Source organism: Heptranchias perlo, chromosome 13 (genome assembly GCF_035084215.1).
Source record: "Heptranchias perlo isolate sHepPer1 chromosome 13, sHepPer1.hap1, whole genome shotgun sequence".
NCBI classification, from domain to species: domain Eukaryota; kingdom Metazoa; phylum Chordata; class Chondrichthyes; order Hexanchiformes; family Hexanchidae; genus Heptranchias; species Heptranchias perlo.
Window position 1 is genome coordinate 16,243,842 of NC_090337.1, and position 24,143 is coordinate 16,267,984.

Sequence of the window (24,143 nt, forward strand, 5' to 3'; positions counted from 1 at the left end):
AAAAGAGAGCAATAAACCTGGCAATTTCAGGCCAGTCAGCCTAACGTCAGTGGCAGGGAAATGTTTAGAGACAATAATTTGGGACAAAATTAATTGGCACCTGGAAAAATATGGGATAATAAATGAAAGTCTGCACGGATTCGTGAAAGGAAAATCATGTTTGACTAACTTCATTGAGTTCTTTGATAAAGTAACGGAGAGGGTTGATGAAGGTAGTGCGGTTGGTGTTCTGTATATGGACTTTCAAAAGGCATTTGATAACGTACCACATAGTAGACTTGTTAGCAAAATTAACATCCATGGAATTAAAGGGACAGTGGCAGCGTGGATACAAAATTGGCTAGGGGACAGAAAGCAGAGAGTAACGGTGAATGGTTGCTTTTCAGATCGGAGGGAATACAGTGGTGTTCCCCAGGAGTCAATATTAGGACCACTGCCCTTTTTGATATATATTAAATGACCTGGACTTGGGTATAGAGGGTATAATTTCAAAGTCTGCAGATGACACGAAACTCAAATGTAGTAAACAATGTGAAGGATAGCAACAGACTTCAGGAGAACATAAGACAGACTGATGAAGTGGGCAGACACGTGGCAGGTGAAATTTAATGCTGTGAAGTGATGCATTTTGGTACCAAGAATGAGGAGAGGCAATATAAACTAAATGGTACAATTTGAAGGGGGTGCAGGAACTGAGAGACCTGGGAGTGCACACACACAAATCTTTGAAGGTGGCAGAACAAGTTGAGAAGGCTGTTTTAAAAAAAAATGGGATCCTGAGCTTTATCAATAGAAAACAATTTTACAACACCAAGTTATAGTCCAACAATTTTATTTTTAATTCCACAAGCTTTCGGAGGCTTCCTCCTTCCTCAGGTGGTGTGGAAATGACATTTTCGAATCCTTCGCATTTTAAAATCACAGAACAATGCCTGGTGATTACTGCCCGTTGCCAAGGCAATCACAGTGAGCAAACAAAAAGGTGTCACCTAAAAAGAGAGAGAGAGAGAAGGAAGACAGTCAATGACCCGTTATATTAAAAACAGATAACATTTGTTCGCTGGTGGGGTTACGTGTAGCGTGACATGAACCCAAGATCCCGGTTGAGGCCGTCCTCATGGGTGCGGAACTTGGCTATCAATTTCTGCTCGACGATTTTGCGTTGTCGTGTGTCTCGAAGGCCGCCTTGGAGTACGCTTACCCGAAGGTCGGTGGATGAATGTCCATGACTGCTGAAGTGTTCCCCGACAGGGAGGGAACCCTCCTGTTTGGCGATTGTTGCGCGGTGTCCGTTCATCCGTTGTCGCAGCGTCTGCATGGTCTCGCCAATGTACCATGCTCTGGGGCATCCTTTCCTGCAACGTATGAGGTAGACAACGTTGGCCGAGTCACAGGAGTATGAACCGTGCACCTGGTGGGTGGTGTCCTCTCGTGTGATGTTGGTATCTGTGTCGATGATCTGGCATGTCTTGCAGAGGTTACCGTGGCAGGGTTGTGTGGTGTCGTGGACGCTGTTCTCCTGAAGGCTGGGTAATTTGCTGCGAACGATGGTCTGTTTGAGGTTGGGTGGCTGTTTAAAGGCGAGTAGTGGAGGTGTGGGGATGGCCATAGCGAGGTGTTTGTCACCATTGATGACATGTTGAAGGCTGCGGAGAACATGGCGTAGTTTCTCCGCTCCGGGGAAATACTGGACGACGAAGGGTACTCTGTTGGTTGCGTCCCGTGTTAGTCTTCTGAGGAGGTCTACGCGATTTTTCGCTGTGGCCCGTCGGAACTGTCGATCGATGAGTCGAGCATCATATCCCGTTCTTACGAGGGCGTCTTTCAGCGTCTGTAGGTGTCCATCGCGTTCCTCCTCGTCTGAGCAGACCCTGTGTATTCGCAGGGCCTGTCCATAGGGGATGGCCTCCTTGACGTGGTTAGGGTGGAAGCTGGAAAAGTGGAGCATCGTGAGGTTGTCCGTGGGCTTGCGGTAGAGTGAGGTGCTGAGGTGCCCGTCTTTGATGGAGATTCGTGTGTCCAAGAAAGAAACTGATTCTGAGGAGTAGTCCATGGTGAGCTTGATGGTGGGATGGAACTTGTTGATGTTATCGTGTAGTCTCTTTAGTGATTCCTCACCGTGGGTCCATAGAAAGAAAATGTCGTCGATGTATCTGGTGTATAGTGTTGGTTGGAGGTCCTGTGCAGTGAAGAAGTCCTGCTCGAACTTGTGCATGAAAATGTTGGCGTATTGGGGTGCGAATTTGGTCCCCATGGCTGTTCCGTGTGTTTGGGTAAAGAACTGGTTATTGAAGGTGAAGACATTGTGATCCAAGACGAAGCAGATGAGTTGTAGGATGGCGTCTGGAGATTGGCAGTTGTTGGTGTTGAGTATTGATGCTGTCGCAGCGATGCAGTCATCGTGGGGGATACTGGTGTATAGTGCCGAGACGTCCATCGTGGTGAGAAGTGTTCCTGGTTCAACAGGTCCGTGGGTACTGAGTTTTTGTAGAAAGTCTGTAGTGTCGCGACAGAAGCTGGGGGTTCCCTGCACGATGGGTTTCAGGATGCCCTCGATGTATCCAGAGAGGTTCTCACACAGGGTTCCATTGCCTGATATGATAAGACGTCCGGGTGTGTTGGCTTTGCGTATCTTTGGGAGGCAGTAGAAGTCTCCCACGCGGGGAGTACGTGGGATGAGAGTGCGTAGGATGTTTTGAAGGTCTGGATCGAAGGTCTTGATCAGTTTGTTGAGCTGATGGGTGTGTTCTTTGGTCGGGTCTGCGGGTAACCGTCTGTAGTGTTCCTGGTTGTCCAGTTGTTGGTATGCTTCTTTGCAATAGTCCGTTCTGTTCTGTATGACGATGGCTCCTCCTTTGTCCGCTGGTTTGATGACGATGTTGCGGTTGGTCTTGAGAGCTTTGATGGCGTTGCGTTGTGCTCGGGTGACATTCTGGACTGTCTTCCGAGTGCGGCTGATGAATCTGGCATAGACGCATTTCCTGACAGCTTGAGCATACATGTCAAGCTGAGGGCAGCGACCCTCTGGAGGAGTCCAGTGAGACTCTTTCCTCTTCGGTTGCTGTACCGCGGATCCCTCTGTCTGCTGTTCCGGATCGTTGATTGTCTCATTGGGTTCGCTGCTGAAATTTTGTGGTTTGTGGTAGAATTCCCGGAGCCTCATTCTCCTGATGAATTCCTCTGTCTGCCGCGAGACTAGTGGGGTACATTTTGGTAGTGGGGCAGAAATTGAGCCCTCGGCTGAGAACTTCGATTTCGTCTGGTTGAAGGGTGTGGTCGGACAAATTGACGATAGACTTCCCTGTGGTTGCAACCGTGGTACCAGGGGAAGCTTGGTCGATGCTGGTGGTGATGCCGAGTTTCTCAAGCTTCCTGCTCTTGGTTTTCATGTAGAGGCAGAGTACAAAAGCAAGGAAATTATACTAAACCTGGTTAAGCCTCAGCTGAAGTACTGGGTTCTATTCTAGGCACCACACTTTAGGAAGGATGTCATAGCCTTAGAGAGGGTGCAGAAAAGATTTACTAGAATGGTGCCTGGGATGAGGGACTTCAGTTATGTGGAGAGATTGGAGAAGCTGGGTTTGTTCTCCTTAGAACAGTGAAGATTAGGGGAGATTTGATAGCGGCGTTCAAAATCATTAACAGTTTTGACAGAGTAAATAAGGAGAAACTGTTTTCAGTGGCAGAAGGGTCAGTAACCAGGGGACAGAGATTTAAGGTGATCAGCAGAAGAGCCAGAGGCAACATGAGGAAACATTTTTTTTAAAAACACGAGTTGTAATTATCTGGAATGCACTGCCTGAAAGGGTGGTGGAAGCAGTTTCAATAGTAACTTTCAAAAGGGAGTTAGATAAATACTTGAAGGGAAAAAATTTACAGAGCTATGGGGAAAGAGCAGGATAATGGGACTAAATGGTTAGCTCTGTCAAAGAACTGGCACAGGCACGATGGGCCGAATGACGACCTGTGCTGTACCTACTATGCTATGATATCCTCACTAAATTTTCCCTGAATTTCATTTATACATTGATTATGTACCATGCCATGCCTCATTTTCAATCAATGTAAAAATGAAATCCACGAAAAATTTAGTGGGGATATCAAAGTATAGTCGGTACAGCACAGGAGAAGGCCATTCAGCCCATCGTGCCTGTGCCGGCTCTTTGAAAAAGCTATCCATTTAGTCCCATTCCTGTGTTCTTTCCCCATAGCCCTGTATTTTTTTCCCCCCTTCAAGTGTTTATCCAACTTCCTTTAGAACCCGGTACAATTGTAATTAAATACTGTCCTCAACTGACATGTCACAAGCCAGAAAATTACTCAGCTTTCAATATTCAAATGGGATACAATATTTAATACTGCATCTTTTACTGAGGTGTGATAAGGTGACTGATCACATTCTGGTGGGAGGAGGGGAAGGGGAGAAAAGAAACACCTTCCATATATAAAGCATGCACTTAAAGACTTATCTTTTTAAAAAATGAATAGTATATGAAACTAACCTAATAAAATACTAATCTATTGGTAATGCAATTTTCAAAAGCTACTTTTCAAGGTTACTGGTCAAGATAAAATACACTGCCCGACAGGTCAGGGTCACCTTAGCAACAGATCACATTTTCAGTGTGGCAATATTGCCACAACAAAGTATCATCCTTCCCTGCGCACACAAATCCCTCTTCTCAACTTCATTTCTTTAAAAATTCTTTAATAGGTGTTACCCAAGCTCATCCGCATAAAGTACAACATTTATTGGTCACTTTTATTGCCAGTTGCTGCAATTTCAACTCAAAATGCTTCACTGATTATTCCAAAAACCAAACATACGCCCTCAAAATAAAACGAGATCCTATTACAATACTGAAGGCATTAGCAAACAAAGCACTATTCTACCAATTATTCCCTACCTTGAAAAGTTATTGATTGCTTATTAATTATTCCCATCATTGGTTAGGATGCTTCTTCCCTGAAATCTTTGCACTTTTGCACAATAAATCACTGCCATTTAAAGCTGCCTATTAAATTTTTTTAAGAAACAATTTTTGGTATCAATTTTTGTAATCAATGTAGGGATAGAACATTTTCATACTTTAAGATAGAACAAAGCTACCTCCACTCTGCCTTAAACTGCATCAGCTCCAACCTCCAAAAAGTACCTCCAAATATATCAGATTAGTTCTCCAATTTCCCACAGCAGCAATCTCCTGGTGAGATTGCCCATAAAATGCTGAATTAGGGGCAGTTTTGTGCTGTGGTCCCATGCTCAATAGGACTGGATCAAGACTTCTGAACCTCATTTCCCACAAAATTCTGAGCTAGCAGAGTGTAGAGACATTATTTCCAACAGTCTAACTTGACATGGACTCATACTCCAGAGATGAAAGACAACTATCTATTTAAAATTGAAATGTCAGTGAGTAGAAAACTGACTGATAAGGTCTTAAGAGGATCAAGATTCAGGCAGATGGGAAGCACTTGGGGATGTCCAGAGTAACTCTGGTCTTTCAGAACTCCAACGTTCAGCAGGACAGGGTTCCACCAGGATGAGAAACTATAGTTCTGAGGAGAGACTGGAGATCATCACACTATTTCCCCTGAAGCAGAGAAGACCAACGAGATTTTATAGGAGTTTTTACTACAATGAAGAATTTTGACAAAGAAAAAGACTATTTTCACTGATGAAGAGTTACCGACAATTTAAAATTGTAACTAAGAGAGTGAGGAGAAACATTAAGAGACGCTTCTTTACACAGTTAAGAGCTTGGAATGTTTTGCCCTTGGAGTAGTCGAAGCAAACAATGCATCTTTTAAGCATAGATAAACATTTAAAAGGCTCTGAGGTCAGAACAAGACAGTGGCATTGGTACTGGATGATTCTAACTGGCACAGACATGATGGGCAGATTGGCCTCTTTCTGTGCTGCAGCTTTCTAATGTTCTATGGTACTGTAATAGATATTAATTGGTTGCACCTTATCATGGTTAAGGTGCATATTCTAGCTTACTATGAATAAAAGGTTTGTATAAATGAGCAAGTTGTCTCCATGAAAGTTTCAGTCTATGCAAACATTGACCATTTTTCCTGCACTCAACCTCAGCTGGAAACTCCAGCTTATGGTGGGTTACGGTGAACCCCAGCAGTGGCAGCACATTACCTTCTCCTCCAATCTCATCACTGACATGCCTACTTTCAATTTCTCTGAAGTAATCAGATATAATGATTTTAAATATTATGTTTGCACTACAGCTTAATAGTTAAAAGGTTCTTATGAACAAAAGATATCACTTAACTCGCTATTCAACAACTACTGTTTATAATCTCTCAGGATTTTGTCCCACCAGCATTCCTAAGGATATAATGGAACCATGCCACCAACCTCCATCTGTGAGTAATCTGACTGAATTCTTCATTGCTGAACCACACTAGAAAACTAAGCTGAGCAGCTTCTAAAAACAACCCACTTGATATTATGAGACAAATCCCAATTTATTTGGGATAGCCATCTCAAAAACAGGTGGAATATAAATTTAAAACACTATCCAATTCTTACGTCAGTAGGCTAGTAAGTACAATAAAACATATCTTTCATTGGATATGCACACTGAACACTGATCCCAATGACAATGCCCAAATGCCAAAACAAGATATATTATGCTTTAAAAAAGTAAATTGGTCTGCCCTTCAACCTGCTCGCCTCAGACCAGTGGAATGAATACTCCCCAATAATACATGCTAATTAGGCGTACTTTAAGTAAATTAACTGTTCCACATCCAAGGCATCCATAGAAACAGTTCATGGACCAGCCTGTATATAAGTTTTCAACCACCAGCAAAACAATAATTAGGTCTGGAGACTAGATTGATCTACCTTGAACGCCTTTTACACACTATCTTTAATATCGCTGCAAAGCAGGAACCTCTTAACAACAACACTAAAGATGGTGTGTGAATGCAGCCTTCAAAAATTAAATAAGCAACTACACTTCAAATTCATTAGCTGTAAAGAGCTTTGAGACATCCTGAAGACATGAAAGGCACGCTATAAATGCAAGTTCTTTCTTTCTAGATGACAATACTCAAATTCAAAATAAATCAAGTAGCCAAGGTGATTTCAATACGCACCAAATAGCTCAGAAGGGGCAGTAAAGGCATAGGCCGAGATACGAAGAACAGTCATAAAATGAGGATGGGAGAGATTTAAAAGTAGGAGAGGGAGGAAAGATATAAGGCTTCAAGCAGGTGGGAAGGGACCGAAAGAAAGGCTGGGGGTACGGAGCAGCTGGAAAAGGAAAATAAGTAAACCAATAGTACTGAATTTTATTTTGCCCCTAGCAAATGAAATTTCTGGGCTCAAATGCTGTCAGTCCAATTGGTAACTACATCACAATCTCTTCAACAAGAGGTAATTTTAAATCTCAAGCTTTAATTAGGAAAAGCTAAAAATAAAGTGTTTTTGTGTTCACAGGAAGGGGAATGTCACCGTAGGTACTCCCAGATCAAGCACTGCATAGACCAAATACAGATTTCTCCTCCTACTCTGCTCCAACAATATACCAGGATCCTGACCTTAGAAGATCATCCTCTACTGCATCAGTGTAATACTTACTTTTATCAAGCAAGGTGAGATTTTAAGACAGCTAGTCCAGATACAGCTACTAGCACAACAGATGGATTTACCCAGAAGCAAAGGATCCAAGAGGAACAGATAACACCTCGACAGATGAAGGTTCAGCACCCCAGTGAACCAGAAGCCAACACCATCATTCTGGGGGAAGGCGAGACATTCAACTTAACGAAGCAGCTCCCAAGGGCAAATCATGTGTGTTCTGGAAACATTGCTTACTACCAGCAAATAGTCTCTAATCTATCCAACAGACCGTTGTTAACTTGTCAGCTATCTAAGTAGTTTGATATAAATTGGTGATTAATTTAGACTACATCAAACATTGATCTCTACTGTAAATTGATAAGCATACCAGTTAATGCTGAATTACTGTGATGCAACTGTATTTATAACCGGTTACGCATTTTGTTAGTTAACCCTCAATTATTTACCCACCCAATGTTTAATTTTAAATGGTGCTAATTATGATTCTGCAGCTAATAAATAATTTTCTGACCTCTTCGATGATTTGGCAGCACCTGCGTCTCCTAATTGGAAGTTGGTTAGGTAAATGCGAATATGAGCAAGCCAAACTTAGGCATCATTCACTCCTAAGCGTAGTCTGGGCAGTAAACTCCAACAGCTCCTTGACAAGGAGTTACAGTGAAGGGGTTAAGGATTCATCTGCAGAAAGATTCAGTGTGCTGATATACTGCTGAGTCTGCCAAGTAAATCATATCCTCCAGGATTCTGAACCCTTACAACAGGTTTAAAACAACAGCTGCACAATTCAAAATATTCAAAGCCATCCATTTCCCTAAGGAAAACACCTGGAAGGAGATTTACAATGCTGAATGACATTACATGATGCATTCTTACCAAAGCACTAGGAAGTTTTTGCTTTATAGTTCCTTAACATAACTAAAAATAATTTAAAGAATCTTGCTGGAAATATGTAAACAATATTCCCGTGTAATGCAGTTACTTACAAATTAATGCCTCTTGTAAATAATAGCCTTGGTAACGAGAAAAGTCTGCTAACAAACTCCTGCTACAGGCAATTGCAGATACCAGACGAGATTCCACTGAAGGATTTTGGACCATACAACACTTAATCTACATGATGACATTCAGCAGCTATCACACATTACTTGGTAACACAATAACAACGTTTTACTTTTATATAATTATGCAGGAACCTACTAGAAATTAGCTGAAATGAGCTGACAAACTCAGTTATTTCAATCAGCTTTCCAGCCCTTACTCGAGCCTCAACTCACACACACTAACAAGACACTACAAGGCAAGAGTAAACTAACAGTTACAGTTTAAGAAGCTGCATGGGTCCACTTTTGATGTGATTAGCTTTTTCTTGGGAAAAAGTGAGTTTATAAATCAAGCATTAAAACCCACTTTCTTGGTGAATGAGTCCATCTGATTCAGAACAAAACTGTGCACTAATTTATAATAGTCTTGAAATGTATACTTTGTAAAGTCAAAACATCCACCAGAACTTTTGATGAGCACCAATTCCCCTACACATTCACAAAAGATGCACTTAACACAAAGCAGTTTCTATGTTTTAATGCCACGAATTATTCACAGCCAATCACAATACAACCTGGGAACCTAGATAACTGCCCAGTTGCTGGCTAATTTAACAAATAGTCAATTATTTTCACCCCTGCAAAATTTGCACTGTCGGCTTACACATCTGTTTGAGGAGAACAAGCTTGTTAATTTTTATTCTAGCCAGTGAAGCAATCACTTAAACCCCACGATATATGTAAAACAAGGAAGATTCACAAATACAGTTAATTGACTCAGCAGCAGCATCAAAAAGTAAATTTTAAGCTGCAGTTTTGGACTCTAAATATTTTAGAGTATGTGGTGTAAATATGCTTCATTGGACAGAATTGTCTATTTCCCTAACCGAAATGATTTTTAAAAACATGTTTGCATTTCCTATCATTTAGAAATGAGAGCAATGTCTCCGGGATCGACGACGTCCTTTCTACTGCATATCGATGAGGCTATAACCTAAACAAACATTTCCCATCAATCTTACTATAAATGTAAATCGCTTTCGGACCGAAAGGGGGAGGGGAAAGAGAAAGAATAATTTCTGCAGGTTTGATTCAGAACACCAATACTTCTATGATCTCTCTAGCTGCACATTAAAAATGATGCAATTACGCTTTGCTGCAATTCTAAAGTAAACTGGACAAAAGCAACATTTAAATTTCAAATAAGATCAGTTGCAAGCACAAGAGTCCGAGCTGCAAAGCAATAGACTCCAATAATGAACTATACATTAAGCTTTCCTATTGTGGCTTTTGGGGAATACTATGCAACTAGCATTACTAAATTTGTTCAACCTATATCTCTATTACAAAATAAATAATCCGAATTTTCCCCAGAGTTATTTGTGAACACACTTCTGACATTAGACACATACACACAATTCACTCACCTAATCAAAATTAATTCCCAAGATAAGGTAAATACAATTCCAACATTAAAAAAGGACCAAGGCAGGCGTGCGTGCGGCGAAGAACCTCCGTAATGTTTAAAGTTTCATTCCTCAGTCCCAGGGCTCCATCTCTTGCTGAACGCAGAAACAGGACAAAAATGCAATGGTCACAGTTTGGATTGTGCGCCCTCTTTAGCATTCAAAAAGCACAGAACCTCTCCGTCCCTCTCACTTCTTCTCTTCCCATCGGTGTTGTTTAATTTGTTGCAGATTTAACAAGCCACCCCCACCCCCCAAAAAAAAGTCCAGCAGCACAATAACCCAAGCAGAAAGAAGCACTAGGCTTGGAAGATTGCCATTTTTTTGTCTCGCAAATCTGGATTAGTTTTGACGGGGAGTGGGGGGGGGGGGCGTGAAGAGAAACCAACAACAAACTTTATCACTGAACCATATTTAAAGGTAAAACAAAAAAAAAAGCGCTCTGCCAATTTCCCCTGAGAAGCAAACACTTCTTCACCTGCACAAAACAGATGAAAAGCGGCTATTTAGCACCGGGGGAAAAAAAATCAAAAAAGCCAAATTATTTAGGGGATGGATTCACCGCAAAAGCCGTTTTCACGGATAATGTCTGAAAGAGGAACTTTCTGATTCAACAGCGGCTGTTCTTTTCCCCCTCTCTTTTATTAGTTTTTAATTCCCACCAAGGCGTCTTTTCTTTTCTTTTTCTCTGTTCCTCCTCGGTCTATTCTCTTCTACCTCTCCTCCGAAGCTGTGCTATTTTATACGCGGCAGTCGAGTCTGGGTGGGGAGGAGGGGGGGGGGGAAAGAGCCGATCTAAAAAAAATTTTTGTGGGGGGGAGGTTTTAAAAAAAACTCTTTTAATTTCCTGCTCATCTCTCAAGCACAAACCGACCAACAGCCGACTCGCGAGCCCAGCGCTGTGCGGGGGTCAACGCATCAGCTTCCCAACGGAAATCCCGCCCGCGCGCCGCTCCCCGGGCAAGCTCGGCTCCAACCGCCGCGCGCCGCACCATTCGCTCTCCTCACCAGCCAGTTGGACGGCGTCGCGCCGGGCGACGCTTTCTATTGGCTCCTTCGTACGTCAATCAATACAATAATGCCCGCCCCCCCCCTTTTTTTTCCCTCGGCGCTTCCGTCACTAGGAGAATGTCGGCGTCCAACTTGTTTTTAAGAGGAAAGCTCCAGATCAAACTTCCGCCTTTTGAAGGTCCCTTCTCCCGCGCTCATAATAATTGCTTTGCATTGACTTACCCAGGCCCCTGTTTGTGTTTTGCAAAATAAAATTCTTGCAATGCATTAGCATAGAGGTAGGAATATTTTTTTTCTGGAAGCCATTGTCTTTTGCAATGTCCTTTATGATCCCTGCACTTGCACCAGGATCCAGTTTTATTCCTATTTTTGCATCTTTTTCCAACAACCGGAGGGGAGGGAAGAAGAATTTTGATTAAAGAATGAACTGGTACCGCGCGGAATAGCTGGCGTCCTCCAATAGCCGCGGTGTGTGTGTTTTTTTTAAAATGCTTTTTGTTCCTTGTCGCTGCTCTTGTGTCGGATCCCAAAATGAGGGAATAGGTTTCCGCCGAGCGGGTTGCATCCTGTAAAGGAGGCGGACAGACAGGAAGCGGGAAGGGGACACGGCGCTGAGGTATTTACTGAGACCTTTCACTAATCATCTCTTAACGTTTGAAATGGACCCACCACCCTTTGCCTGGGGTCGGTGTCGCTGATGCCCGGGGGGGGGGGGCTACAAGTGTCCCAGTCCATGCCCGAGTTACCCAGGCAACTCATTGGCATCAGGCCAGGGCAGTTCGAGTGGGGATGTTTGGGGTTGTAGCCGAATTGGTGCAAGAATCCCTTGTTTTTATGCGGCGGTGACTCCTTTTTATAATATAGCGCACTTTTTTTTTTGATATAAAAGATTACATCTGTTTGGGGGAAAAAAGAGAGAGGAAAATGACTTTAAATTGGTGATCGATTACCCTGGCATCCAGTCAGATTATCGGATGTTCCGGGCCAGAATTTGCGGTCCGGGTAACCACCCTCACCTTTTTATTTATGCGCAAATCGCACAACAACTTCAGACCAGCGCAGTTAAACAAGAAAAATCCAGAAAGTTGCGGTCAGCTTGGCAACTGGATATCGAATCCATTGGGGGCTGAAACTGCGTGCGAGTTTCAGGGTGAGCTCGACAGCGCTCATCGCTGTCAGTGGCGAAATGGAAGGAGCAGGTTCGCACATGCGCAGTGAAACGCGGAAGTCCGGACTTTGCTCCTGCTGGTTTGCCCCAGCTATGACAGCTTGGAATTAAAAGGCATATTTAAGGCTGAGATCAGAGAAATCATTGAAAAAAAAAGTGCAAACTTGCTCTTCTGTCCAGCTGGAAAGCAACTAATTACGCCACAGAACAAGGTACACTTAAAAATATCAGGTCTAAACTAAGTTTTAACAGCGTGGTAAGTCTTAATGACTGTCAAACAACTAAAAATTAACTTTTAACAAACGTGGAGTCTCATTCCTCCTTAATTTAATAATTGTAAACAATTTTACAACACCAAGTTATAGTCCAGCAATTTTATTTTAAATTCACAAGCTTTCGGAGGCTTCCTCCTTCGTCAGGTGAACGATGTGAAAATGAAATCCTCGAAATGAAATCGCATTTATAATTCACAGAACAATGCTTGGTGATTACAGACAGTTTTTTCAACTGCCCGTTGCCAAGGCAATCAGTGTGCAGACAGACAGGTGTTACCTGCCAGGTCTCACAGAATATACAAATCACCAAAAAAAAACAACAAAAAAAAACAGAGATAGAGAGGTAGAAACATAGAAAAGACAGCAACTGACCCGTTATATTAAAAACAGATAACATTTGTTCGCTGGTGGGGTAACGTGTAGCGTGACGTGAACCCAAGATCCCGGTTGAGGCCGTCCTCATGGGTGCGGAACTTGGCTATCAATTTCTGCTCGACGATTTTGCGTTGTCGTGTGTCTCGAAGGCCGCCTTGGAGTACGCTTACCCGAAGGTCGGTGGATGAATGTCCATGACTGCTGAAGTGTTCCCCGACTGGGAGGGAACCCTCCTGTTTGGCGATTGTTGCGCGGTGTCCGTTCATCCGTTGTCGCAGCGTCTGCATGGTCTCGCCAATGTACCATGCTCTGGGGCATCCTTTCCTGCAACGTATGAGGTAGACAACGTTAGCCGAGTCACAGGAGTATGAACCGTGCACCTGGTGGGTGGTGTCCTCTCGTGTGATGGTGGTATCTGTGTCGATGATCTGGCATGTCTTGCAGAGGTTACCGTGGCAGGGTTGTGTGGTGTCGTGGACGCTGTTCTCTTGAAAGCTAGGTAATTTGCTGCAAACGATGGTCTGTTTGAGGTTGGGTGGCTGTTTAAAGGCGAGTAGTGGAGGTGTGGGGATGGCCATAGCGAGGTGTTTGTCCTCATTGATGACATGTTGAAGGCTGCGGAGAACATGGCGTAGTTTCTCCACTCCGGGGAAGTACTGGACGCAGCCTTCAACATGTCATCAATGAGGACAAACACCTCGCTATGGCCATCCCCACACCTCCACTACTCACCTTTAAACAGCCACCCAACCTCAAACAGACCATCGTTCGCAGCAAATTACCTAGCTTTCAAGAGAACAGCGTCCACGACACCACACAACCCTGCCACGGTAACCTCTGCAAGACATGCCAGATCATCGACACAGATACCACCATCACACGAGAGGACACCACCCACCAGGTGCACGGTTCATACTCCTGTGACTCGGCCAACGTTGTCTACCTCATACGTTGCAGGAAAGGATGCCCCAGAGCATGGTACATTGGCGAGACCATGCAGACGCTGCGACAACGGATGAACGGACACCGCGCAACAATCGCCAAACAGGAGGGTTCCCTCCCAGTCGGGGAACACTTCAGCAGTCATGGACATTCATCCACCGACCTTCGGGTAAGCGTACTCCAAGGCGGCCTTCGAGACACACGACAACGCAAAATCGTCGAGCAGAAATTGATAGCCAAGTTCCGCACCCATGAGGACGGCCTCAACCGGGATCTTGGGTTCATGTCACGCTACACGTTACCCCACCAGCGAACAAATGTTATCTGTTTTTAATATAACGGGTCAGTTGCTGTCTTTTCTATGTTTCTACCTCTCTATCTCTGTTTTTTTTTGTTTGTTGTTTTTTTTTGGTGATTTGTATATTCTGTGAGACCTGGCAGGTAACACCTGTCTGTCTGCACACTGATTGCCTTGGCAACGGGCAGTTGAAAAAACTGTCTGTAATCACCAAGCATTGTTCTGTGAATTATAAATGCGATTTCATTTCGAGGATTTCATTTTCACATCGTTCACCTGACGAAGGAGGAAGCCTCCGAAAGCTTGTGAATTTAAAATAAAATTGCTGGACTATAACTTGGGGTTGTAAAATTGTTTACAATTGTCAACCCCTGTCCATCACCGGCATCTCCACATCTTAATTTAATAGTTTTTGGTCACTAAATTTTTTTTTTAAAAATTAAACTTTTTTTACTTTTTCCTTCTGTCTCCTTTTTAATTCAATTATTTCTTACCCTTTTTTTTCACTGTCTATAACTGTTTTTACATTGATTTTAATGTTAAACCAGGAAGTGAAAGGTACAACATTGGAAGCCGGCAGAGACAGATGTCAAAAATGCTGCAATCTGATTGGTGGAGGGGAGAGTGCGATCCTCTTGTTTCTCCCACAGGTTCTAGCTTCACTTGAACTGACGCTGGGCTCTTCTCCGCTTCCTATTCGAGGAAGTGCCCAAAGAAAAGACCAGGAAGTGTAAATTAGAATAGTGGGTTAGTATAAATCTATGGAGCAGTGAGCACTAGTTGGTTCACTGCTCTGAGCCATTTCTGCCCCAATGGATGGCATGAAGTTCCTGTATTTGCACGGTAGATACGAACTCAACTCGCCACAGAAAGTTAGGGCTTGTCCAGTCCAGTCTAGTCTGAGTACCTTTTTTGCATGATTAGTCTTAATTACTGCCAAACAACCTCTCTGGCACTGAAAATTAATTTTTACAAGTGTGGAATCTTATTCATTCAGATTTTATTTGTTGTTGGAGACTTTTCTTTTAAATTTAAATTTTTCTTTCTGTCTCTTTCGCTCTCTTTATTTTGCTTTCTGTGCCTGAGTTGACATTGAATTTATTATTCTAACTTACACTTCCTGGCTCATTAACAGTTCTTCAATCTGATTGGTTAAGAAGATACACAGTTGCTTGCCCTGTTAACACAGGCCCCAGATGCCCTGTAGGGAGTGCTGTGCTATTTAAATTCTAACTTACAGCAAATTCCAGCGCAAAAGCTCATGGAAAATATAAGGGCAAGTCTAACAAATGGCAGGTGCCTTTCGTTCGCCGGCTACAGTAAATTTTGGCCCATGAAATTGGGCCTGTTATGCCGACATTCCAGGTTGCAAGAGTGAGTCAAGAAAGAAGTAGAAAAAAAAGGCATAGTCACTGAAGCGAAAACAGCAGCAAGGAATTCTTCCACCAATGTAACAAGATAGTTATTGAAAAATTGAGATCCCTTAAGAATGCAAAATGGCCTTGAAACTGAGAATGAACTAAAAATATGTACATTCACTTCCTATTCAGTAGAGAAGGCATTAGTTGTAACCAGTGGCGAGTTAATGCACAGGCTCCTTTTGATGCCAGGCCACTTTTGATGTGATTCGCTTTTTCCAGGGAAAAATATATTTGTTTTTAAATCAAGCATTAAATCCCACTTGATTCAAAAAAAATCATTCACTAATTTATAATAATGGTCTTGGAATGTATACTTTTAGTAAACTTCACCATAACACAGAAAAACTGCATACAAGTGTAGTATATTGTGATATAATTTGCTTTATTATTAATGCTGTGTATAATCATTCTATGGGCCTACTTCTTCATGCATTTTACTACATGTTTGTGTTTTAATGGATGGGATAATAATTGGCCCACATTCCTACATGTGGGCCAATTTTTGGCCCACAGCCCCAAGAATTCTTAATCCAGCTCTGCTTGCCACCCATTGGAGTTCAACAATTTAATGCAGGTTAATAGGAAATTGCTGAATGAGGAAGCAGCTGGTACTATTTAAGGAATTGATATTTGGTTAGGGAGATGTGCTCAACAGAATACCTGAGGGTTGAGTCCTGTATGGACAAATGCCAGTTAGTCAAAATTGCAGAGGGAGGGAATTGAATTTGATGCTGCAGCCAAGGAACTATGTAAATGGACAGTGTTATGACGTGGAATTCGGTACGGATAAGAGCAACCTGTTACGCGTTGAAAGAAAAATTGAGGGATATACTTAATGAATGGTGTGGAATTAACTTGAGGAGAAGTTGAAAGCCATCTGGGCATTACAGACTTGACACTTACCATGTTCAGTCATTTGGAGCATCAAACAGCAAAGCAAAGAATACCAAATCAGTAGAGAATGAGATCAAGTTTCCTGGCCCCCATCTGCACCAGTGCTGGGCTGGACAGGAGCAGTGCACTGAAAGTTTTCCTGAATGAGTGTTCCCTGTGGGCAAAGGTTAGGAATATTCACCCCAATATGTCTGTGACTGTCATGCTGAAGCTGTACAGAGTACTGCATTCACTTTTGGTCATTAAAGCACAAGCAGTACAGAAAAGGGCCATGAAACTCATCCCTAATGTCTGAAGACTGAGTTATGAGATAAGGTTAGAAAAACTCAGTCTTTACTGTTGCAAGGAGGTGAGTGAGAGAGAACCTTATAGAGAGATATATAAAATACTAAATGGAATAAGAAAGGTTAATCTTAAACTATTTCAAGTTAAACCATAACTAGGACAGTAGATTTTGGTACAAACTGGTAAAAGGCAAGTTTGGGACTCATGTTAGGATGCAGTTCTTCACAGAGGGGCTGTATGGCCTACTCCTGCTCCTATTTCTTATGTTCTTATGAAATAGTTTTAATATCTGGAATGGTCTTCCAGGTAGGATTGTGAAGGTATGAACTCTGGAGACATTCAAGAGGTAGTTAGTTATGTGATGTAGTGGGAGAACGGGAGGTTACTTCTAGCTGGTTGGACTGTGGTTCTAATGTGCATCAGTGACTTGTATTTAGAAATGCAATACAGGATGGACAAATTTGCAAATGATACTAAACTGGTGGTGGCATTCAATTTCGATGAAGCTATGAAGCAGCCAACGAACTACAAAAGCACCTAGGCAAAACTTACAAGTGAACAAAACTATTTACTACTGCAGATGTAATTCAATAAACATATAGGTGCAAGGAGGAATAAATTTATGGGACATAACAAATTAAGTCAAACTTGCTAGCCGAGTACCACTTACAAAGCAAACAGAGTGCTCAGCTTGGCTCAGTTGGTAGCACAGGTCTCTGAGCCAGAATATTATGGGTTCAGGCCTCATTATGTACACTATAGGCTGACACTTCAGCTGAGGGAACACTTCATTGTCAGAGATGCCATCTTTTGAATGAGACTTTAAACCGAGGCCCTATCTGCCTGCTTAGGTGGACAATCAAGTTCCCTAGGCATTATTCAACGAAGAACAGGGAATTCTGTGGTATCCTAACTAACATTCCTCCCTCATCCAATGTCACCAGAAACAGATTATCTGGTCATTCTTTCATTTGCAGTTTGTGAGGTCTTGATATGTATTACACAAATTAGCTGCAGTGTTTGCCTACATAACATTAATTGCACTTCAAAACAATGCATTGGTTGTAAAGCACCCTGGGACATCCTACAGACATGATAATAATAACGGGTTGTATAAATGTAAGTTTCTTCTTTCTTTATTTCCAAATCAGTGGAGTGTGGGGCAAGTTTTCTGTTCCTGCACCAGAACTATTGGATTGCCTTGGTACAGTGAATACAGGAAAATTGGGTGGGGAGAAACACTCTCCTGTAAGGGACCCCGCCTGACTTTCTGTCCATTTACGGGCTCTGGAGGAGTGTTTATTCCTCCTAACCTATGTTCTGTGCTCGGGTGATGTAATAGCCAGAACAGGAAAATCTGCCCCTATAAAGTCTTGAGATTATCATGATGAAGCTGCATTGTGTTCTGATTCGGCACCAGCTTAAGTACTGCATTTACTTCTAGTCACCGAGTCACAAGGGAAACATCCCAGCTTTGGAGGTGGTGCAGAGAAGGACCACAAAACAGATTTTTTGTGTCACAGGAATGAGTTATGAAAATAGATTAGAAAAACTCAAATGCTTTCCTCTTGAAGTGTTGAATGAATGAGAGAGGATCTTACATAACATACTATATGGAATAGAAAAAGTTAATCCAGAGCACTATTTAAGTTCAACCACAACTGCAGGACATGGGACATAGTAGAAACTAGTAAAATGAAAGTTCAGGACTGATATCAGGAAACACATTTTCATGCAGAGTGATTAATACCTGGAATGATCATCTGGGTATGCTAGTGAGAAAAAAATCTGGAATCTTTCAACAGATTGATGGAGGAGGGTTATAGGTTTCTATGGAAGAATTGCTGAATAGCCTCCATCATCCTTATTCATACTTGTGGTCTCAGTGAAATTCTTTGAAGATTATGAAGAGAATTGATAAAGTTGGTCCAGGTAAATTGTTCATTATGATGAAGGGTTGTAATACCAGGAGACACAAATAAAAAATATTTAGGAATTAAAAAGTTAAGAGAAAGAAAGCAAGTCAGCTGGAATTTTTTCATCGACAGGGTAATAAGAGTGGTGGAATAAGTAACTAGGGAAGGTCATTGAAGTGGGCAATACAAATGGGTGTAAGAGTCAGATGCATTTCTGGAAAGAGAAGGGATTAAGTGGTGAAAAGTTAGAAAGGAAGACATGGTGAGAAAGTAGGTGAGTGGGGTTGATCTGCGAAAAAGGGATAGCCTAATATCGACTAGAGATGGGTATGAAATACGGACATAGCCAATCCAATGATAGCTCATAACTGCTGAGATGAAAAGTGAGTTATAGTTAACTTGATTTCTAAATTTCTCCAGATTTACAAAACTTTCAATTTTAGGATGGGACTCAATTTGTCCCACTCAACTCAAGATCATCAGACTTGACTTTTGACAACTCATGATTTTGCACAAGCATTTATCTCTTTATTAGTACAAGTGTCCATCGCTCATGTAAGCCCAGGCAGCTCGTGCTTGGAGGATATCAGACCACGACACAGAGTCGGCCTTATAATTTACAAGGCCTTATGTGGAATATGTTCAGGGGCCTCTTGAACCTTGATCAGCAAAATATTCTATTATTTTTGTTGAGAGCATATTATCTGACCAACAATACACAGATATTTGATATTGCCAGATTTACTTTTATTGTTCAATCCAAATATAATTTTAACATGGTTGTTAAAGTTGCCTTCAGAATCTGATTGGAATATTTTCATTAAAATTTGGATTGCTTCCCCAAGTTCGAAGGTAAGTTGTTTAAGTAGAATTAGAATAATATGCCAAATAAAACTGCTTGGGCATTTATCCCCCTTTCTTAGAGTAACTCCCAAAGACCTTTGACATTACCATATATTCCTTTCATTAGTTTTTTAATAAGAGCATTCCCAGAACTACATGGACATGTCAGATATTTTTACAAGCTGGAGCCTTGCTCTGCACGTGGTCAATTTGTAAAGCTCTCAATGCTATCACTCTAATGAAAGTTTGTATTCCAAGCACCCATAAAATCCCCAATGTATGATATAATTATTGATGTTTAATTGCTTCTATATGTTTACAACACATTAATGCAAAAATTAAGCCAAATGAATTGAAATGTTTTATGCTTCACAGCAAAATGTTTATCACCTTTAAAATTATAAGTTTCAAATAATCAGTTTGAAACAATTACCCTACAGTAAAGAGAGAAAATCAATGAAATAATATTATAAAGACAAAAACAATCATTTGTATGTGTGTTTATCATGCAGAGATTTCCTTGTTGCAGAGAGAGGAAAGGAGACTTTTATCATGTCAGTCTAGGTTACGTTCAAATCCAGGTGACAGCATAATGTTGTAACCTGATGTGCTGCCCAATCGATTTATTTCCTTCTAATTCACCAGCAGCCATTCACTAATTTATGGTTTCTATTTTCATGAGTGATATAAAAGCAAGTAAATCACCCCTGCACAATTACATAATATCAAGACTGGATAGTTCTATTCAGTTGAGCAGTCTCCATTTAAATACTATAAATACTCTGTTAAGATGAGAAATTTACCTTCCTGTCTGGGCTGAAAGTAAGGGGGAGATCATCTTGTACATAGTTCATAACCTCCGTCAAGATTCCCTCCTAGCACAAGAATTTCAATATAGATGGTGTCCAGCTTCTTGAGTGTTGTTGTGAGAGGTGACTATTCCATCACACTCCTGAGGGCCATGTAGATAGTGAATAGACTTTGAGGGGTTAGCAGGTGAGCCACTTATTGTAGAGTATCCAGCCTTCTGCCCTGCTCTGGGAGCCTCAATGTTGATATAGCTAGTCCATTTAAGCTTCTGGTCAATGGTAAGCCAATTTTGTACTTTGGGACAAAAGAAGTGCTGGCAACAACAGGAGAGGTAATATTCACATCACATATGTGGCAGGTAATAACCATATTGAATAAGAGAAAACCCAGCCATCACCCCACGACTTTCAATGGCACCACCTACACTGAGTCCCCACCATCAGCATCCTGGGGGTTACCATTGTACTCTATGCCTCTATTTATAAAGCCCAGGATCGGTATGCTTTTTTAACTGCTTTCTCAACCAGCCCTGTCACCTTCAACGATTTGTGCGCATCAACCCCCAGATCTCTCTGTTCCTGTACCCCTTTTAGAGTCAAGCCCTCTAGTTCATATTGCCAAGTATATAGAGCTATATACTGTTCAAGGCTTTGGATATTCAAACCAATAACAAATGATTCTCCAAGGTATTCAAGAGAAAAAAAAATCCAGAGGTACAACTAAAGAGGTAAGGGACAGTATAAGACATCAGGAAAGGGCATACAAAAAGGAAAACAATGGCACAGATCCTGGTGAATGGGAAAGATACAAAGATCAATAAAGGGTCACAAAACAGATAGTAAGAGCTACAAAAAGAGAGTATGAAAAGAAACTTGCAAGGGATATCAAAACCAATATGAAGAACTTTGATAGTTATATTAGGAAAAAGGGTGGTCAGGAGCAGTGTTGGCCCCTTAAAAACTGAAAGTGGGGATATTGTCATTGACAGTGGGGAAATGGTGGTCATGTTGAATAATTACTTTGCGTCAGTATTTACAGTAGAAAAAGAAGATAGCATGCCAGAAATCCCAAGAAAACTAATATTGAATCGGAGACAGGGACTCGGTAAAATTAACATAAGTAAAACAACAGTAATGAAGAAAATAATAGCACTAAAGAGTGACAAATCCCCAGGACCAGATGGTTTCCATCCCATGGTTTTAAAGGAAGTAGGTGAGCACATTGCAGATGCCCTAACTATAATCTTTCAAAGTTCTCTAGATTCAGGAACTGTCCCTCTGGATTGGAAAATTACACATATCACTCTGCTTTTTAAGAAAGGAGAGAGAGGGAAACCAGGGAATTATAGACCAGTTAGCCTAACATCTGTTGTGGGGAAAATGCTGGAGTCTATAATTAAGGATAGGGTGACTGAACGTCTCGAGAATTTTCAGTTAATCAGAGAGAGCCAGCATGGATTTGTGAAAGTTAGATCGTGCCTGACAAAGCTGATTGAATTTTTTGAAGAGGTGACTAAAGTAGTGGACAGGGGAATGTCAATGGATGTTATTTATATGGACTCCCAGAAGAACATAAGAAATAGGAGCAGGAGGAGGCCAATCGGCCCCTCGAGCCTGCTCCGCCATTCAATAAGATCATGGCTGATCTGATCCTAACCTCAAATCTAAATTCATGTCCAATTTCCTGCCCGCTCCCCGTAACCCCTAATTCCCTTTACTTCTAGGAAACTGTCTATTTCTGTTTTAAATTTATTTAATGATGTAGCTTCCACAGCTTCCTGGGGCAGCAAATTCCACAGACCTACTACCCTCTGAGTGAAGAAGTTTCTCCTCATCTCAGTTTTGAAAGAGCAGCCCCTTATTCTAAGATTATGCCCCCTAGTTCTAGTTTCACCCATCCTTACCGCATCCACCCGATCAGCCCCTTCACAATCTTATATGTTTCAATAAGATCGCCTCTCATTCTTCTGAACTCCAATGAGTAGAGTCCCAATCTACTCAAGCTTTCCTCATTCGCCCGCCCCCTCATCCCCGGGATTAACCGAGTGAACCTTCTTTGTACTGCCTCGAGAGCAAGTATGTCTTCTTAAGTATGGACCCCAAAACTGTATGCAGTATTCCAGGTGCAGTCTCACCAATACCTTATATAACTGCAGCAATACCTCCCTGTTTTTATATTCTATCCCCCGAGCAATAAAAGCCAACATTCCGTTGGCCTTCTTGATCACCTGCTGCACCTGCATACTAACTTTTTGATTTTCTTGCACTAGGACCCCCAGATCCCTTTGTACTGCAGTACTTTCCAGTTTCTCGCCATTAAGATAATAACTTGCTCTCTGATTTTTCCTGCCAAAGTGCATAACCTCACATTTTCCAATATTGTATTGCATCTGCCAAATCTCCGCCCACTCGCCCAACCTGTCCATATCCCCTTGTAGGTTTTTATGTCCTCCTCACTCTCTACTTTCCCTCCCACCTTTGTATTATCTGCAAACTTTGATATGTTACACTCAGTCCCCTCCTCCAAATCGTTAATATAGATTGTAAAGAGTTGGGGACCCAGCACCGACCCCTGCGGAACACCACTGGCTACAGGTTGCCAGTCCGAGAATGTACCATTTATCCCAACTCTCTGCTTCCTGTCAGATAACCAATCCTCCACCCATGCCAGAATATCACCCCCAATCCAGTGATTCTTTATCTTGAGCAATAATCTTTTATGTGGCATCTTGTCGAATGCTTCTGGAAGTCTAAATACACTACGTCCACTGGTTCCCCTTTATCCACCCTGTACGTTATGTCCTCAAAGAACTCAAGCAAATTTGTCAGACATGACTTCCCCTTTGTAAAGCCATGCTGACTTTGTCCTATTAAATTATGCTTATCGAAATGTTCCGCTACTGTCTCCTTAATAATAGACTCCAAAATTTTACCCACCACAGATGTTAGGCTAACTGGTCTATAATTTCCAGCCTTCTGCCTACTACCCTTTTTAAATAAGGGTGTTACATTAGCAGTTTTCCAATCTGCCGGGACCTTTGCCGAGTCCAGAGAATTTTGGAAAATTATTACCAAAGCATCCACAATCCCTACTGCCACTTCCCTCAAGACCCTGGGATGTAAGCCATTAGGTCCAGGGGATATATCCGCCTTGAGTCCCATTAATTTACTGAGTACCAATTCCTTAGTGATTTTAATCGTATTAAGCTCCTCCCCCCTAGAGCCCCCTGTTTGTCCAGTGTTGGGATATTCTTAGTGTCCTCTACCATAAAGACTGAAACAAAATATTTGTTCAGCATTTTTGCCATCTCCATGTTTCCCACCATTAATTTCCCAGTCTCATCCTCTAAGGGACCTACGCTTGCCGTTGCCACCCTTTTTCTTTTTATATAACTGTAGAAACTCTTGCTATCTGTTCTTATATTTTTTGCTAATTTATTTTCATAATCTATCTTCCCTTTCTTAATCAATCCTTTAGTTACTTCTTGCTGTCTTTTGAAGACTTCCCAATCTTCTATCCTCCCACTAGGTTTGGCTACCTTATAGGTCCTTGTTTTTAGTCGGACACTGTCCATAATTTCTTTACTTAGCCACGGATGGCTGTCATTTCTTTTACACCCTTTTTTCCTCAGTGGAATTTTTTTTTTTTGAAAGTTGCAAAATAACTCCTTAAATGAACACCACTGTTCATGTACCGCCCTACCCTTTAATCTATTTTCCCAGTCCACTTTAATCAATTCCGCTCTCATACCATCATAGTCTCCTTTATTCAAGCTCAGTACGCTTGTTTG

The 24,143-nt window shown here is 41.8% G+C and overlaps 1 protein-coding gene across 7 annotated transcripts in view; it reads right to left on the reverse strand.

Moving 5' to 3' along the window:
• dipk2ab (divergent protein kinase domain 2Ab) overlaps positions 1-12,291 on the reverse strand; it is a 253,383-nt gene extending 241,092 nt beyond the window's left edge. For 2 of the 7 annotated variants that reach the window (XM_067995033.1, XM_067995035.1), the window contains exon 1: positions 10,077-10,976. Coding sequence is in view for 4 of the 7 variants with exons in the window: in XM_067995030.1 (XP_067851131.1) it covers positions 1,070-3,163 (2,094 nt within the window). In the remaining 3 variants the exon portion in view is untranslated. The other 5 variants (XM_067995030.1, XM_067995031.1, XM_067995032.1 and 2 more) reach the window with 5 other exon arrangements.
• Between the last annotated feature and the right edge of the window lie 11,852 nt (positions 12,292-24,143).